At 38.1% G+C, this 17,721-nt stretch overlaps 1 protein-coding gene and 1 long non-coding RNA gene across 2 annotated transcripts; both read right to left on the reverse strand.

The window, feature by feature from the left end:
- Positions 1-641: 641 nt before the first annotated feature.
- Positions 642-3,200, reverse strand: LOC116716598 (uncharacterized). Its single transcript, XR_004338557.1, has 4 exons — positions 3,095-3,200; positions 2,048-2,183; positions 1,627-1,744; positions 642-671 (listed from the first exon to the last, which is right to left on the reverse strand). It is a non-coding gene; the product is annotated as an uncharacterized LOC116716598 (long non-coding RNA).
- A 1,625-nt stretch (positions 3,201-4,825) lies between these two features.
- LOC116716586 (coiled-coil domain-containing protein 30-like) lies at positions 4,826-16,891 on the reverse strand. The gene is made up of 9 exons (XM_032557418.1): positions 16,697-16,891; positions 15,688-15,783; positions 13,964-14,129; positions 8,927-8,998; positions 7,701-7,816; positions 6,580-6,687; positions 5,351-5,452; positions 4,961-5,087; positions 4,826-4,857 (listed from the first exon to the last, which is right to left on the reverse strand). Exons 1-9 carry the CDS (start codon positions 16,700-16,702, stop codon positions 4,826-4,828), a joined length of 825 nt encoding a protein of 274 aa, XP_032413309.1. The 5' UTR covers positions 16,703-16,891.
- Positions 16,892-17,721: the final 830 nt, after the last annotated feature.

Below are 17,721 nucleotides of genomic sequence, written 5' to 3' on the forward strand. Positions count from 1 at the left end.
CGGAGACGGGCTGGGAAGAGAAGAGCCGGCTTCAAGCCCCGTTTGTAGAGCTCCGCCATGATGCCCTTATACTCTGCGCGCTGGGCCAGGACGTCTGGACTGTAGTCCTCCACAATACGGAGAGACGCACCTTTGTAGTCGAGCTTTCCTCTCCTCCTGGCTTCCCGAATGATGATCTTTAGTCAGGTATCGATGCAGGCGAAGGATCACCGGGCGGGGAGGACGTCCTGCGGGCCGTTTGGCTGCCAGAGAACGGTGCGCTCTATCGAGCTCTGGTGGAGATGGGAGCACCTCTTTCCCAAATAGCTCACAGAGAAGGTTGGAAAAAAACTGAGTAGGGCGCCCACTTTCAGTGTCTTCGGGCAGACCGAGGATGCGAATATTCTGCCGTCTGCTGCGGCTCTCTAGGTCAGTCACTTTATCTTTTAGCTTAGCGTTGTCTTCACGGAGAGCAGCACATGATCTTCGAGACTAGCCACTCGCTGGCCCAGATCCTCTGACCTGAATCTCAGACAGCATCATCCTTTAAAAACAGAAAGAACACAAACATTATATTTATTTTACCAATCAGACGTTTGACCAGCTAGTTTGGACTCGGAGTCAGGCTCACCTCGCTGTCTGAACAGAGACAGGCGAAAGTTTCTGTGGAGAGTTGACATTTTCTGAAGTTCCTAATGGAGTCAAACCAAAACATCAGATTTGTTATTAATGATTAATTTGGCTAACAACGTAATTTGTGACACTTTGGATAAATATTTTATGCCTTTATGTTTCTGTTTCATAACGGTAAGCAAACAAAACACCATCTAGCACTGATGGCTATCTAGAACATATCTGATCAGAATCCACAGCACAGAACCAAGCAAAAAAAAAAAAGCTCAAATAAAACAAAACTTGATGCTGGGCAAGACAGCACCACAGCTTCAAATGTCAATGAAAGGAAAAATGACTGGTTAAAATTCAAAAGTTAGTTTATTCCTTATTTAGTCTTATGTATTGCATAATTCGTAAAACATTAGATATTATTCACTTTTTATATCTTCATCATACTATGAAATAAAATAACTTTTTACTCTGGAAAATTCAGATTCGTTTAAATAATCCTATAAAAACTAATCAGCTTTTGTGGCTTTCACTGAACAGAATCATAGACAGTATTTTTGATAAGAATTTGCCCTAAAAAAACTAACGCAGTAGTTTTGCAATATAAATTAGTTTTAAATTAATTTTCTACCTCTCCAAGAAACTAAAAACAGTATGCTTGAGTTTACTTTCACTCTGTAGTTGAGTGATCGTTTTGATGTGAGGCCAATTAGAGGTTTAATTTCCTCTGTTATCTGTTCAATAGTTTTACCTCCTTTAAACTTTTCATTCTGTGACTGTAGCATAGTTTTTTGTAAAATGCATCTACCAAGAGTTGAGGAACTTTTTTTCAATGTATTTCAATAAAACTTTAATAATAAAACACATTTAACTTTGTCTTGTTAAATATAATGTGTAATGGTCGATGTTGCATAAATTAGGCTTCTTAAGCTCTTAAACTAATATTGATAAAACCCCATCTTACTAATATTGTTCTAAACTGAGTTTGTTATTGAGTTGAGGATTTTTAACGGTGACATTTACCTCAGCAAAATGCATAAACTGCATGTTCTGCAACTTGCGTTCCATGGTGGAAATCTGGTTGGACAGATGCAGAACTTTGTTCCCCAGATTCTTGTTCTCCGTCTCTAAATACTGCACCCTTGAGATGGAAACAAACACACATCAGAACAAGACTTCTGGGCCGGAAGAATCCGTCACGAAGAACGACTGGCAGTGTAAATTTAAAATCCTCAAGTAAATGTGATGCATTTCCTAATCACGACCTTAGAAACGACATAATTACTTTAATTATTCTTCTTTATAGCACTGAAAATCAAAGTCAGAAAGTACACATGCGTCACTTTCACATCTTATGACTTTGAGCATTATCTAGCGCTGCTGTAGGAGATGTCCTCTGATCACAACTTAAAATATAATGTTCCATTTCAGTGGATTTCAGCACCTGTTTTTAGACACGCAGGCTGTTAATTTGAGTTTTTCATGTTGTCATCCTCCTCACTGAGCTGCTGTAACAGCTTCCTCCTCTCGCCAAGCAGACGCTCGTTTTCCACTCTTATGCACTCAACGATTTCTTTCTCCTGGTACAAAAACGATAACGGTAAAGTTCAGCTTTCTTGTCTTTACAAGAGGTACATGACTAATGACTCAGACAATCCAACCGCTAGGTGACTCAATGCACAACTGCCCTCAATACAAGTTAATTTTCACTGGAAGCTGACTTAGAAATCACATTAGGGTTGGTACAGTTTTAAGAAAGACAAATGAAGATGAGAGAGGAAGAAAAAAAACTTTTATCCTCACGAAGGTTTAGTTAAATCACTGTTTCCAGTTTACTGGGTGCTTTATGAAAAGTCCTTTTAGAAAAAACAGGGTTAAAAATACTAAATCAGGGGTGTTCAAAGTGTGGGCCGGGGGCCAGTTATGCTCCCTAGACTGATTTTGTGCGGCCCGCTGGCTGACATTCAAGAGCAACACAGAACACATCACAGGTGGCTGATGCAGACGGAAACTTTATATTAATTATTACTGACAAATTGAAATCATCTTAAAATCTTCTTATAGTATTCATCTTTAAATAACCACATTATTTGTCATCTTTGCAAGAACAAGTTCCATCCAGTTCCAAAGGCAGAGTTTGAATTCACTTTTTTTATTATTTCTTTCATTGGGTGCCTGATAAATATTTCTTCCAATAGGGCAAACCTCCTAAGAGTTTTAGCTCTACAATAGTTTACGCATCACTTTCCAACAAAAAACACATCTAATTTATTTGTTTAATTCAACCTTTACATTACTGAATAAGTAAACAAAAAGTCACAGTATGAGCTTTATTAAAAATATAATTTTTTTGGGCCTGTGGGTGCTTTTGACTTGACAGTTTCGGCTCACGTTACAAAAAGGTTCGACATCCCTGTACCAAACTAATTAGTGCTAACCAAAATCCTTCATTAATGCATGTTCATAAACAGCGACAGATCTGCAGACTCACCTTTTTCAATGAGTGGTAGCACAAGGACAACTCCCTCTCCAAATTGTTTATCTTCTTGTCCCGCCACATGGTTTCTTCATCCAGTTTTCTGTTTGGCTCGGGAGAGTTTTTTCCAATAGTCTCTCCTTCATATTGTGGTATTTGCTAGACACAGTCGATGGACACAACAAACAGGTTGTGATGTGAAAACAGATAAAACAGATTCTAATTCATACAAACTTTTAAAAATGGCCCGAGAAGTTAATTTAGAATGAATTTCACGCAAAAAGGACTTTCAAGCCCATGTGGCTTCACTGACTCCAGTCCAAAATATTTGTTTACATTTTAACAGTAGATTGGACAGTAATTGAGTCAAAGAAGCTGATTATAAATCAAAGTTTTTTTGTGGTATAATTAAAAGCAACTTCCAGCTTTACTGAAAAAAGCAAGTTATATTTATAAACAAAACACTAATAAAGGCGTGTTACCTTCACTCCTCATCAATACAGTTAAGGGCTTTACAGATCTGCTCCTTGTATGTCTCACGCTCTTCTTCATCAAACATCGGAGCCTGCCTCCCTTCGGGACATTCAGACCTCTCCCTTCATTGCAGAACATAACAAAAACAGGAAGAGGGAACTGTCGGGATCTCACTTGTTGCATGTCATGAATAACAAAACGGACTAAAAACTGATCTGGCCGGGTAACACGGATTACCTCGAGTGTGGAGCTGTCCTGTGAGGGAAACTCTTTCTGTCCCTGCTGGATTGTTCCAGCTGTGAGCAGATGTCTCTAACAGTTATAAAGTCGTTAATGTTGCTTTGGTAATTCTGTAAAACTTGAAGACACTCGTCCTGCAAGAGCAAGAAGCTATATTTAAATACAAACCACATTATATTTGTTTTGCATGTGTCTGGTCACTCACTTCTGGCTGCTTCTCCATGAGGCACTTTGTTTGAAAACCGAGCTCATCTTGCTCATCCTTGCTGGTTTCATCGACCAGAGTTTCGTCTGTTGTCGGAACTGAAAATAAATAAAATCTAGTCATGCAACAACAATTTTGGACTTTCACTCAAAAATATTTATAGTGTTTATAATAAATAAAGATGGCAACAGAGCAACACAAAGAGCTGCAAACAGTATTTGCCCCTTCCAGATTTATTCTTGTTCTTTTTTTGTCTCTCTTTAGATTAAATTTATAGAGGGAAAAAAGATATTTAAACCAAACAAAAACAATAACTGCCCATCTTGTTAATTAACAATAAGCATTGATTTAAGACATTGCTTTGTTAGGATACAAAAACACTAAAATAAAATGAGAAAGTAGGTTATAATATCTTTAATAAAGCCCACCATTGTGGTTATTATTGAATAATAAATGTATTTTCTCAGCATGGGATACTGCTATTCTGTTAAAAGTGAATAAATAAATCACAGCTGCATTTAGAGACACTGGGAAAAACTAAAATCTTTGCTAAGATGGTTAGAGTATTGTGTGCACCATTAGATTTGATGTTGGTACTTTTTCCCATGTGGTTCAGCCAAGCATCGTTATTAATTAAGACAGTAAAAAACTAAAACTCAGTTTTTGATTGGCTCAGCCTGTTGCTGATGGTCCATAAATCAACAGGCCAATTTTGGGTGAAAACACTCCAAACGTGGTCGAATTAAAACAATTCTAAAGCATTCTTCAAATCCTGACTAGCAGTTATTGATGCTAGGAGTGCTAATACCAGTTAGAAGATTGTTTATTCATGTTCGTTTGATATCAATTTTGCTTGATGCTATAAAACATCAGACAAAAAGTAAAAATAGAAGAAATCTGCAAGAGGAAAAGACTTTTTCCAATGAAGTGTACAAGATGAAAGACAGAAGTAAGCCTCAAACTAACGGTGTTTCTGCCTGGACATACATTCGTTAAATCACTAGCTTGGCCTATCGGAAGCGTGTAAGAACCCTGAAGGTTCCTTACGGCCAACTCCAACTGCTTCACTACCTCCTGCAGAGATTCAACCTACGACAACAACATCACACAGATCAGCAGCGGCAAAATAATACCTGGTAGTTTGCATGGAAGTTAAACATTTCAATGGTTTAGAGTTTGTAACAAGAAATAAAGTTTTCAAATCAATTCAAGAAGGTACACAGACAAGAACATCGAGCACTGAAACTTTCACCGTTACAACAAATAAAGACGATTTCACAACAGGAAATATTTTTCTGTATGAAGAAGCCGATTCAAATGTCCGTCTTTCACCAGTAACTGTGTCTACTTACACCTCCCTCCTTTTTCTCCATGGCTTGTTGTGTCTGTGCAGTTAAGTATTCTTGCAAAATTATGTGTGATTTATCGTCCGTCGTCAGTTCAGCTCCTTGCATCTGCAGGAAAAACCACAGCAAATCTCTTTCAGTTCGTTAGGTGAATATTTTGAATTATGTCAATAACAGCACAGGTGGTTTCCAAGGAGATGCAACAGATTGTTCAAAAGAAAACACCTCAACCGGTCCATCAAGTGCTCAGATTAATGCTTTTTGTTGTTGTTTGTTACCAAGTAATTTGAAATCATGCCAATATTTTCTTATTCAAGATGCATTCAGTCTCATCACCTTGTAGTTGGTCTTTAAGATGACAACATCACATAAAAGTTCACATTTACAAACTGCTCTTACAAAGTCACGGGCCTGAAATGTTTCGCATAACAGCTGAACCCAACTCCTGCTGGTGGTCAGCTAAGAAGTGAAAACAGTTATTTTGGATATCTACTATACATTTTACCATTAAATAAAATGGTTTTAGACACTGTGAACTTGTCCTCACACTACCTTTTTCTGTCTCTATAAAGAGGAAATCAACATGTGGATCTTGAATGGCTTTAAAAATAGAATAAAAATATTAATCTCTTTGGGACTTTCCCTCGGGGAAATTGCAGTTCCTGTCTCCCATACAGCACCCAAACATTAAATTAATGTTTTTGATTGATTATTTTTTTATATATACACATTAACAGGCCAATCCCATAGTCCCTCTTTTTCTGTTACTCTCCTGTTAGACCAAACCAACAACTTTTGTGCAATGATCAACTTGTTGGAATGGTCCAAAAATAGACACAACTGCCATCAGAATGATGAATGGGAGATTTTCTCTCCTATGTTTGCATCTTTTCATCGTTTCTGAAGCTGGCGGCACTAGTTTCATGGTGCAACCTGCTGGTTTATTTAACAAAAGGTATCAAGTCATCAGATGTTTCACCGCAGTCCTGGTTTATGGGTTAAGACGCAGAGCTTTGAAATGTTCAACATAATTCACTCTCCTATATTGCATAATGAAGCTTCCAAAGAGTTTGTAGCTGAAACATCTCCAGAAAAACGCAGCTCAGACAGATCAAAACTGTGTTAAAGTCTCAATAATGCACACCTGAATCAGCCAGGATCACAATCTAGCTAATGAAAGGCTCTGGATGTATTGGATCATGTTCTGTATTACCGGTTCAAATGAAGAGACTTACTTTATCTTCTTCTCTGTCCTGGTCAGCTTGTACCTCTATCATTAATATCCGCTGCTGCCCCTGCAGGGCTGATTCCAACCTCTCAACGTCCTCCTGCTGACACGCCATCTAAAACAAACAGATTCAGAACCGCTCAGATGCAACTCATCTGTTATTAGTTGTTATTTTTTCAACTAGTAACAACTTGCAGTATTTTTTAAATAAAACATTCAAATGTGCCGTTTGATTTAGCCGTTAGACCGAAGCTCAGGATCAAACTGATTTTCACACTGAATTGTAACATTTTAAAAGTCAGTTGTAAAATGCTGTAGCAGTTTATAAATTATGATTCAATAATTTTTGCTAAAGTTCATTCACAAAAAAAATTATTCTTTAAAACAGGATTAATGAATTAAACCAGGATCTTTCTCAAGGATGACGACAAATACTGTGATTTACTATTTCCCTGCACTGCAGTCCTTTTACAGTCAGACAGAAACCATCAGAAGGATGATCAAACATTTACTGAAATGTCTATAAATAGACAACCAGAGTGGTTTCTGTTTCTTCACTTCTACGTGAGAATTTAACAGTTTTGTTTGGAAAAAACAGCAAAGCATTCTCTCATTGCAAAACTAGGTTGGCCCTAGTTTTCTTAAAACAGATCTTTAAATTTATTATTTACTTTTTTCTAATTTTCTTTTCCAATTAAGGAAGATTTTTTCCCCAAATAGATAAAGCATGTTATTATTTCAACCAAAACCCATTTGAAAATGCATAGACCATCTTTAAAAGACAGGAAACCAAGATATTTAAAAAAACTCTTCCAATTCTGTCAGAATTAAATGTGAACATTTATGTTTGCTCCAAAATAATACTTTATCTGCTCATTTTTATTGACATTTATCCAAATATCAATGGGGACACACATTTGTACCCACTTTGATTCAATGTGGATCATAAAATATCCAGAATAAATTAAAGTGCACATTGTGATTGTATGTTCACTCCTGACTAGAAGAATTTAAAATTCTTCTCTTTTATCTTCCAGCTGTAATCTGCAACATACAGGACATAAGTGTGGTTTGGGTGGTTCATATCTGCCCTTCATGAAAACTGTTTTGTGTCAGAAAGTTTCTTACCGTCTTCTCCAGAGACTTTTTCTCTGCATCCAGGGAGCGGACTCTGTTTCTCAAGGCTCTGATCTCAAGGTCCAGACGGTCATTAAGCTCTTTGGCCTTCCGCAGCTCAACCATTTCTTTATATAAAATAAGAATTTTAAGTTATTGACTCGCATGAATATTAGTAATAAATATTCACAAATTATGTTGTTTTATTTTAGTGAAGCAGTAGTTGTTTTCATAATGTCTCATATATTCAAATAACCATCTAAATATAATACAGCTTCCTATCAATGCACTAGAAAATCATAAAAGTACATTTTTCTCATTTATGTTGTTAAAAATCTGAGACACATAGGATTTAGTTTAGACTTTTAAGCCATTATGTCTGTTGATTTTGTCACAATCCTGGGTAGTTTGGGTTTTAGTTTTCTGTTTGTATTTTGATAAAGTTTGTTTATGTCCATATACGTTTTGCCGTACTCAGTTCATTCCTCTTTATTTTTGTCATCTTATGTTCTGATATTTATGCAGTTGGATGTTTTAAACGGTGTTATTATTTTATCCCACTGAGTCTTGATTCAGCTCCCCTGTGTTAGTCTCCTTCCCTCAGTCTACCTGTTTGTGGTCTCTCATAGATGCACACGGTTTGTAATCAACCACCTGAATCTTGTCAGAAATCACACTTCTCAGTCAGTTTAAGTGTCAGTTTCGCTCTCTGTAGGTTTTCTAGCAGACAAACACTTTTTTTTAACCCCTCCAGGGGTCCTTTTTTTGGCTCTAGAGTCCCTTTTTATGAAACGAAATGGGTTTTATTTGCTTGTAAGCCTAACTGGCGCTGGTCTTACTTTTATATAACCTTTCTATTAAAATGCAAGGCCTCCAGGGAAACAGTTACATTGTGACACTATGTGCTGTCCAAAAAATTTTAAACTAAAGCTGAATGAAGCAATCGTACAACAAAGGCCATTCAAGAGTAATGGGGAGATTTTTAAGATAAGAAATTCCACCCTTGGTAATGATTTGGGGAGTCAAGCCATCTGCTAATGTTGGTTTTATCACAATTAAAGTCGCCACAGATCTCTGCCAGGAAATACTGGAGCAAATTATGCTTCCTTCAGATCACTGATGTTAAGCTGGTCAGTTTTTGTACATGTTGTGGTATGTTTGGTTTTTTTTTTTTTAGTTCATGTTTAACTGTGCAAATAACATTGTTAGTTAAAACACAACCGGGAATAATGGCTTACCATATTCTTTTAGTTTTCCTACTTCCTTCCTGAGCTGCTTCACCTCCTCCTGTGCTGACTGCAGCTCAGGCTCTGAAACACAGAAAGCAGAAATATTACATTTAAATGTAATATTACACTTACAGCCACTGTTTTCTTCTTAAAACAGTGGCTGGCAAAAAGAGCGGTGAAAACAATCGTTTCAATTCATAGTCTTAGGATCAGCTATGAGAAATCTTAAGATTTCCTCTGTTCTTTTTTTCCACAGATTTTCAGAACATGAAAGTTTTACTTCAGACAATAATCTAATTAAATACAAGACGGTAGTTTTCAGGAAACAAAGCTACTCAAACCAACCTGGGCTTTTGTAAAAACGTAATTTCTTCCCAGTTAAATCATGGATTAACACTAATTTTGGGACACCTAATGTTATCTAAAAAAATGAAAAACAATCTAAAGAAATTCTAGTAAAAACGTTTTTGCCTGGGAAGGGTAACAAAGCCACTTGTACAGCTTACCAAAAATACTCTGAGTGCATCAACAACTCATCCAGGAAGTCACAAAACACTAGTGATGTTACGTGATGTGCCGAGGCTTCGAGGCGTGTGTCGAGTAATGGAGGGGGAATTTCCGTAAAGCGCGTATCGAGGCTTGCTTCATTTAGGGGAGGAGCCGAAAACGATGACGTCCGAAGCCTCGCTGCCTGGCTGTACCACGTGACTGCTTCGGGAAGTGGCTCAGAGTTTGGCGCGGGGTTTGACAGCTTTAGAATCCCCACAGGCTGCATTCAAAATGTGGGTTGTGGTCAGTTGAGAGAGTAGATAGAGTTTTGATAGTTTGGATAGCAGAGTTGGATAGTGGTTATTTAGTTTGAGACAGTTGGTTTGGTGTTTGGAGAGTTTAGGTAGGTAGGTAGTGTTAAGAAAAATGATTATTTTTTGGTGTTTAATATAGCCAATATACGACATGTGTAACAGTTATATACAATACTCTTATTTGGAACAGGTCTCGTCTGAGATGCGGAAAGCAGACAAAGCAGGGCCTGTTTTCCTCCCCCTTTGACAGACACAAAGCAATAAAATTTACATTCCGATAGGAGTTACAGACTCTTTGGCGCCTCTCCCGTATCAGGCGGAGAGGGACACGGAGCGGCCCCCCTTTCGCTTGGACAAAAAGCAGATCACCTTGGAAGCTGAGCTGTGGGAAGGGGAGTTTCCGGGGTTTCTTTGGGGGCCGGGGCAGGTCTCTGAGTGGTCAAAGAACGGAACGCCTTGACTGCATATATTAAATAGGGAAACACCTTTTAGTTTATAATTCCAGGTCCGTACCCGAGAGGCGGAGAGTTTTTTCCATCTTTTTACTCCACGTGGGCGCCTTTGTATGTCTCTGTGTTTCGTGTTGTCTGTTTCCCCTTGTCTGTATAACATGTATATCTCTGTTCCTCTGCAGCTTTGTTGTCGATTGCTTTGTATGAGATTAAACTCTGTGATTTGTGACGTCAACACGTTTTTGTTGTTGTTTCGTTTTAGCAGCACGTCGTCGCTCCACGTCGCCCACTGAGAACGTCACTCGTCGAAGATCCCGGGCAAAATTAAAAGAGGAAGCAGGAGCCAAACGTTTTGTCCAAAGCTAGCATTAAATGATCCTCTTCCTTAATAGTAGGTAGGTAGGAGATTTAGGAGCGCAGGACAGGATAGGAGTAGGATGGAGCCGGCGAGAAAGAGGAGGATTTCCCCTATGTGGGAACATTTTGATTTGATAAGCCCTAACAAGGTAAGGTGAACTGAACATTTGCAGATGCATTAGGTTTGCTTATGAGGAACTGTATTTTTCACTGTTTCTTATTTTCTGTAAAGGTGAGGTGTTTATTGTGCTCCAAGGAGTTGGGGTACAATAATAACACCTCATCCATGTAGTGTCAAAAAAGAGAAATCGTTTGAAACCAAAAACTGTGGAGAAATTGCATTTCATGCATTTTTATTAAGTCTAAGTTACACAAGCATTAGCCTATTCACTACCCCCCTCCCTAGTTCCACAAGCACTTTCACTGTCCTCTGCCTGATTAAGCCCAGGCCATTTTTCTAGAGTCACAGAAAAATTTTATTACACAACATGCCATATCACATGATACTACTATTTTGGGAATAATTACACACAGAGAAAACATTCAAACAATATTTTATTATACACATATGTGTATACATAATTTATGTAGACAAATGATTTCGTCCTACACCTTTTGTGACGTCATTCCAAAGAGCCATAATAGACAAAAATTCAATGCATCACACATGTTAAGATACAGCTGGCTGTGATTATACACCTGGCCAGTAGGTGGTTTCGTGTGCACATGAAGCCTCAAGAAATGAACCCTTTCTCGAACCAGTTGGCTCAAGTGGTTCAATGCCTCATGAGGCTTCATCTCACCATCACTACAAAACACCCAGAGACTATTGTGCAGCAACAACTATATATATACATATAATATATAGTTGTTGCTGCACAACACTCCCCCCCCCTTTCTCTCTCTACTCTCTACTTCTTCTTCTGAGAGGGGAGATGTGCTACCAGCTCTCCGTCTAATGCAGGGGTGTCAAACTTTAGTCCTCGAGGGCCGCTGTCCTGCAAATTTGAGATGTGTCTCTGCTGCATCACACCTGAATAGAATAATTAGATCATTAGCAAGGCTCTGGAGAACTGATCTACACAAGGAGGAGGCAATTAAGCCATTTTATTCCAGTGTTTTGTACCTGTGGCACATCTAAAAACTGCAGGATACCTACTCTTGAGGACTGGAGTTTGACACCTGTGGTCTAACGGGTGAAATGAGTTTCCTAAATCTGCTGGGATTTGCCCTGTCCAGAACTGAAGTAAACTCTGTTTAAAGCTGGTTTCTGACGACCTCCATTCAGATGCCCCGCCCTTCTTCCCCCTATGAACTAGCCAGACTGAGCAGCCTGCAGCCAACTAGTTTCACAGAGCACACCTGTTAACAGTCACTCTTTCTCTTTATTGCAGCTTGCACTTGTTACTGAACCAGGTTGGTTTTAGTGACTCAGGTCGAGTCCCAAGGATGTTGTTTTATATATAGTTTTGGGCTAAAAGCAACCTATAAAATATTTTACACCTTTTCCTCCCCAGAATCAAACATCATATCTATTTTACAACTATAGAAGGACTCTGAGGTGACTCATTAATTGAATGTCCACAACATCTTTTAGATTTTCTTTATGCTAAAGATCTTATTAGTAAGGCAATTTTGCAAGGGTCAGTACAGCTTAATTAATCAGCAAAAATAATCAAATAAGTAAAATCAATCATTTAGCCTATCTTTCCCTAATGCTGACACTGAGAACTAAAAAGGAAACCTTTGAGAGAGATGGATGGAGTTTGGCGTTTCGAACCCCAGAACTGGCCTGATGATGAAGAAGGTGTTGCAGCAGGAGGAGGAGGAGGTTGATCGTCGAAGGCCGGATCTCTGTAGGTCTGATGAGCTTTCGTCTCTGCATGGATGGTGACTTGGGCGTCTCTGGACTTGGGTGCTGGCAGAAAGAGTACCGAATTAGAGCAGTAGGTCTCGGGTCTTAGGGTGACCTCCTCATATGTGTAGCGTTCCTCAGCTTCTTGTCTTGCGGCTCTGAAGCTCAGTTCATCTTGTCTCACGATCTTTCTGGTCGGTTGAGATGTAGGCGAGCTGACCTCATGGAAGGAAGGCACCAGTTCTTCGTCTTTGCCTTTATCTTCATCTTTGCCTTGGTCTTCATCTTTGTCTTTGGGGTCTGAACCCAGCTGATGAGAGAAGTGCGATTTGAAGCCACATGTTGCGGGGCTGACGGGTTGGTCCCCATGTGCAGGACAGTCTTCGGCTCTGTGGCCCCGGCTCTTCTTCAGCTGCAGAGTTTTTTTTGTCCATCTCGATCTTGGCTTGAAGCTGCCTGAAAGATCCAACCAAAGGTTCCTCTTTTGGACCCACCTTTTATAGGGTTTATCCACCCTTTTGGTGAGTTTGCATTGGCTAGCACTGTTACTGTGTCTGTTTCATTGGCTGTCCACTTGGATAGATCTCATATCCATCTTTGTCTTAGAGACATTATGTCTTGATGTCTGTGCTAATGTCTCAGGGTTGCTCAGCGGTCCTCCTACGTCCGTTGCCTGCACAACCTTGTCTTTGAAAAGTTTAAGTTGTTCAACAATCTGTTTCCAAGTAAGGCATTGGTCATCCCTGCTCTCCTGTTAGTTCCCCTTTTTCCCCTAACCTTTTATCTACCATCTACCTCCAACATATCAGTGATCTTTAATTGCAGTTACACGTTTTACACCATTTCAAGTTCAATATCAAAATCACATTTATTACTTCTTTAGCTTCTCTGATTTAGCATTCATTTATAATTTTATGATAACCATTACTTATTAGTTACTCTAATTATAATCTTAATGTGAGTTATTACAGATGGCCTTCTGAAAAGAAACCAAGAATAATCTATTATTGTAATTATTTGACACCAAAGTTACAGTTACTTGTTTTACTTGTAAGTGTTCCCACAAATGTAAGTATTATTATTATAAGTAAACCAATATCAATATAAGTATTTTACTTTGGGTCTTTATTTATTGTTACTGTTAAACTAAAATCTCCAGCATGGGGAAGTGGGATGATCTTGTTTTTTAATACTATATAGCAGGGGTGGGCAATCGTGGTCCTCGAGGGCTGGTGTCCTGCAACTCTTAGATGTCTCCCTGGTCCAACACACTTGAATCCAATAGCGGAATCACCTCCTAAGTGCAGTCAAGTTCTCCAGAGTCCTGCTAATGACCTCATTATTTGACTCAGGTGTGTTGAAGTAGAGATGCATCTAAAAGTTGCAGGAGACCGGCCCTCGAGGCCTGGAGTTGCCCACCCCTGCTATATATATATATATGTATATATATTTTTGTCTAACATTATATTTATTTAATTTATTTGATTGGAAACATTTGGGTGTTACCAAAAAACACAGACAAGTAATCTGTAACAGACTATTTTTACCACTCTGTAAGTGACTGACTAATATGTTTTACCATATGTTTTCTGGGTAAAGTGAGCAGACTCCAGTTCATCTTTCAAATGCCGGATCTCGTTGTGGGCCATGGCCAACCTGCGGGAACCTTCTTCCACATCCCGCTCCAGTCGGGAACACTCCTTCTCCAAACGTCTTGGTTCACCGGCCAAAGGTGTCTCCCCACCCTGGAAGGGGATGAAGACACATGCTACCAAAATGGACAAATCTGAAGCAATTTAAATGTTTGCAAATAACAAAGAAAGACTTGAGTAAAAATATCCAAAAACAAGCTGAGACAGAGACAACACCTTGAGATACGATCTGGAGAAAGATGCATGAGTGGTGTTGGACCTTGAACTTCTGTCATGCAAAGTTTATCTGCTGCTGGCAAGATTAGTATCACTGGAAAAGGCAAAACAAAGAGTGATGTTAGAGAATAAAAAAAACTGGCATGCAGAAGATGCCCACAAAGTCAGTTTCATGATCATCCAAATGACAAAAAAGCAGTTTCATAGTTTGTTAGTCCATGCAGAATACAATGCTGCTTAGTATGAAAGTGCTGTTACAAGATCAATAAAGATATTTTACAGATTTTCTCAGTCGCTTCGGTGCATTTCTCGAATCATTCTCAACATTTGCAAAACGGTAAACACATTTCTCAAAACAGTTTGTACAAACAGAACACCATGGATTACCTGCAAAAACCAATGTCTTTCTCAAAATCCTTAGCTCATTTCTCAAAATTAAATATCTGTGTCAGTGAACACGTCAAAGCCTCAATAAGACAAGTCCTTATTTCATCGAGTACAAATAAGACAGTCAAACTGATTAGTAATGTTGTCAATACAAGAGTATCCTGTCCAGTCCCTTGTCTTTTCATTGTCAGAAACGTAACATCGTCTTGTGCTCCAGCTATACAGTATAATCTATATACCGGACAGTTGATGGTTCATGAGATGCAACTTTGAGCTACTTCAGAAAATTGCTCGATCTTTGGTTGAGCTGATGCCTCACACATTTTGAGAACGTCAGGATTCACCTGGGAGCAATGTACCAACTCAGGACAGACTTAGTAAGAAAAGACTAATGAAAATGTATAGAAATATGCCCAATATATTATTACAACTTTGCATGTTAAGACTTTTGCTTAAATGTTGTTTAGGTTGAGATGATTCAAGAGATAACTACACATTTCAGTCAACATGACATAAGCAACAGAAAAGGTAGGAAAAAGTAGAGAACTGTACATAATCACTTTCATGGATATATCAAAGCATTTCAACTGGTTGAAAGAAATGAGAAACTGCTTTTCTTGATGTGCATGAGAGACGCAATAATACGAAGGTTGGGCAAGTAGCTTTGAGAATTACAGTTCTGTTCTGAGAAATGCACCAAAGTAATTGAGAAAAACTGTAATACTGGACAAATGTTCTGAGAAAAGAAAGTTATCCAAACCAACCGAGCTCTATGTTAAAAATCCCCCAAACACTCATCAAAACCTGGTACTAGCTTTAGTGAGCTATTAGTTTTTAATATTGAGCTGACTTGGCTTGGATAGTTTTGTTTCCCATCCATAAATTAAATCAGAATTTGAAAACTGTATTTTGTATTTACACAAGTTTTCTTAGTGTGATATTTTTTTTCTCGCATTTTTAAAGGGAACACAGAAGCAAAAACAGAAGAAGTCTGTAAGAGGGCTAAACATGTTTCCTTAGCACTGCAGTTAGAAGCTCGTATACATACAGGTACGAAGGTGTGCTTGCTCTGCAAAGTCTTATGGAGTCCAAATATTTTCTTCCAGGAGCTTTGTAAAGGTCGTGGGGACCTCTTGTGGGTGGGCTGCAAAATTACAATTAATACCAGAAATTATTCATATAATAATCAAGAAAAAGGAAAACATATAAACTTTACCGCTGCAACCTATCATTCAATCAATCAAATGCAAAGTGCTTTAATGGGGTTAACAGCTTAAGATTAATTATGCAAACAAAATGTTCAGTCTACTACAGATAAAGTAAAAATAATTACTAAGCAAATCCAACTAAATAATATATAAATTGTAAAATTGAGGAAACAGAGTATGTAATAAGTATGTATTGTAAAGAGGAAATAATTTAGAAATATTACAATTCTAAATTTGTAAGATTTTACTTCATTGTAAGAAAAACAAATATTACCGGTAACTGAACAAAAAATCTTTGTTTTATAAAATTGTAAAGACTCAAAAATAAAAAAAGGGCTTAGATCATATTAAAAATGCAACAAAACCAAACAAAAATAAAGCTTCAAAAAAATTATAAATGTTCTAAAGATGAATATCATAGTCAGCATATCTAATTCAACATTTAGTTTAGGTTTTTACATGAAAGAGTCACAAAAATCCTTCTCATGTGACCTGAATCATCATAGTCAGAGGATTTTGACTATGACTAATTAATACTTTCAAAAAGCAATTAAAGCACCTTAAAATTAGTTCAAAAATGCACTTGTCACTCCCGCAGAGACTTTAGAATCAGAGTGGTGTGAACTCACTTTTTGGTCTTAATCAGCATTATAGACAAATGTTTATAATGGTCAGGTTGCAGACCAGTGCAGCAGAATTCATTAGAGTCTCAGCACTGGACTGGACTGAGATAAAAACACATTCTACTCCAATAAATCTCACTTTTTTACCTTGACAGTTTTTATCTGTGAAGACTTTAAAAATTAAACCCACACACCACGAAAATAATAGTACTACTGTTTCACCAACCGACATATGACGGGGTTCAGTGGTTCTGCGTGGGTCCTCAGTCGACTCTCTGGGTCTCCATCACCAGGATCCTGATTCATCTCAAGCAGGGAAGCCCTCTCCACCAGGAGATACGCCACCTGCTCACTGGGGGAGCTGTGAATGAGCTCAGTGAGACCCTGCTGGTACAACATTTTAGCAACTTCATTTATCTGGGAATCTGGAAGAAAGGAGTAGGAGAGGTGGATGTAATTTGGATGTACTTTAACTCATAATCATTATATTTCTGGGGTTAAAAGTGTTTTGGTGATTTGGTGTTACATGAAGACAGATATTGATAGCAAAAGCAGCACATGTTGCATCAATAAAGTGCTACATTTAATAAAAAAAAAAAAATGATTAGATAATTTCACTTTTACAAGAAGTTTGTGGGTTTTTAAAAAAATGAACGTAGATGATTTTTGTTTTTAAGTACCGTATGTATAATCACGTTCTGTGGTAGTAATGACAGCAAGAGAGCGATATTAAGTTTGAACCGCAGTGATTTGTCCGGTGGTCCCTGAAGGCGTCACAGGTTACCAAACTGTTCGGTACGTCAAGTTGTTTGGGTGACGTGTTGATCATTTCTCCTACCTTTTTTTTCTTCCACAACTTAACTAAAAACAAAACAAGAATCCAAAAGGGGTGGATGATAATCCTTAACATATTTTAAAACTCTCTTCTGAACTGAGTTTAATCAAATTCGGCTTTGCACATCAAAAGACTGTTATGTTTTTTTATTATTTCCACATTCTTCCATGCAAAAAGACTCAGATGGAAGCTCATGTATAAATATAAATGTCTAGGTCCAACCATAGTCTTTTATATTTAGTTCTGAACACCGATATGTCATTGTTCTATTTCATTGTTGAAGGAAAGCGAGCATCTGCATCAGTCCTGGTTTCTCTTTCATCTGTTTAACCATCAGCTCTGACCAGCATTTCTGTCTTTGCTAAGCAGGCCCACAGAATAAAGCTGCCACCAGGGTGGGGATGATGTGCACAGGG

Source organism: Xiphophorus hellerii, unplaced genomic scaffold, assembly GCF_003331165.1.
Source record: "Xiphophorus hellerii strain 12219 unplaced genomic scaffold, Xiphophorus_hellerii-4.1 PGA_scaffold_72__1_contigs__length_338794, whole genome shotgun sequence".
NCBI classification, from domain to species: Eukaryota; Metazoa; Chordata; class Actinopteri; order Cyprinodontiformes; family Poeciliidae; genus Xiphophorus; species Xiphophorus hellerii.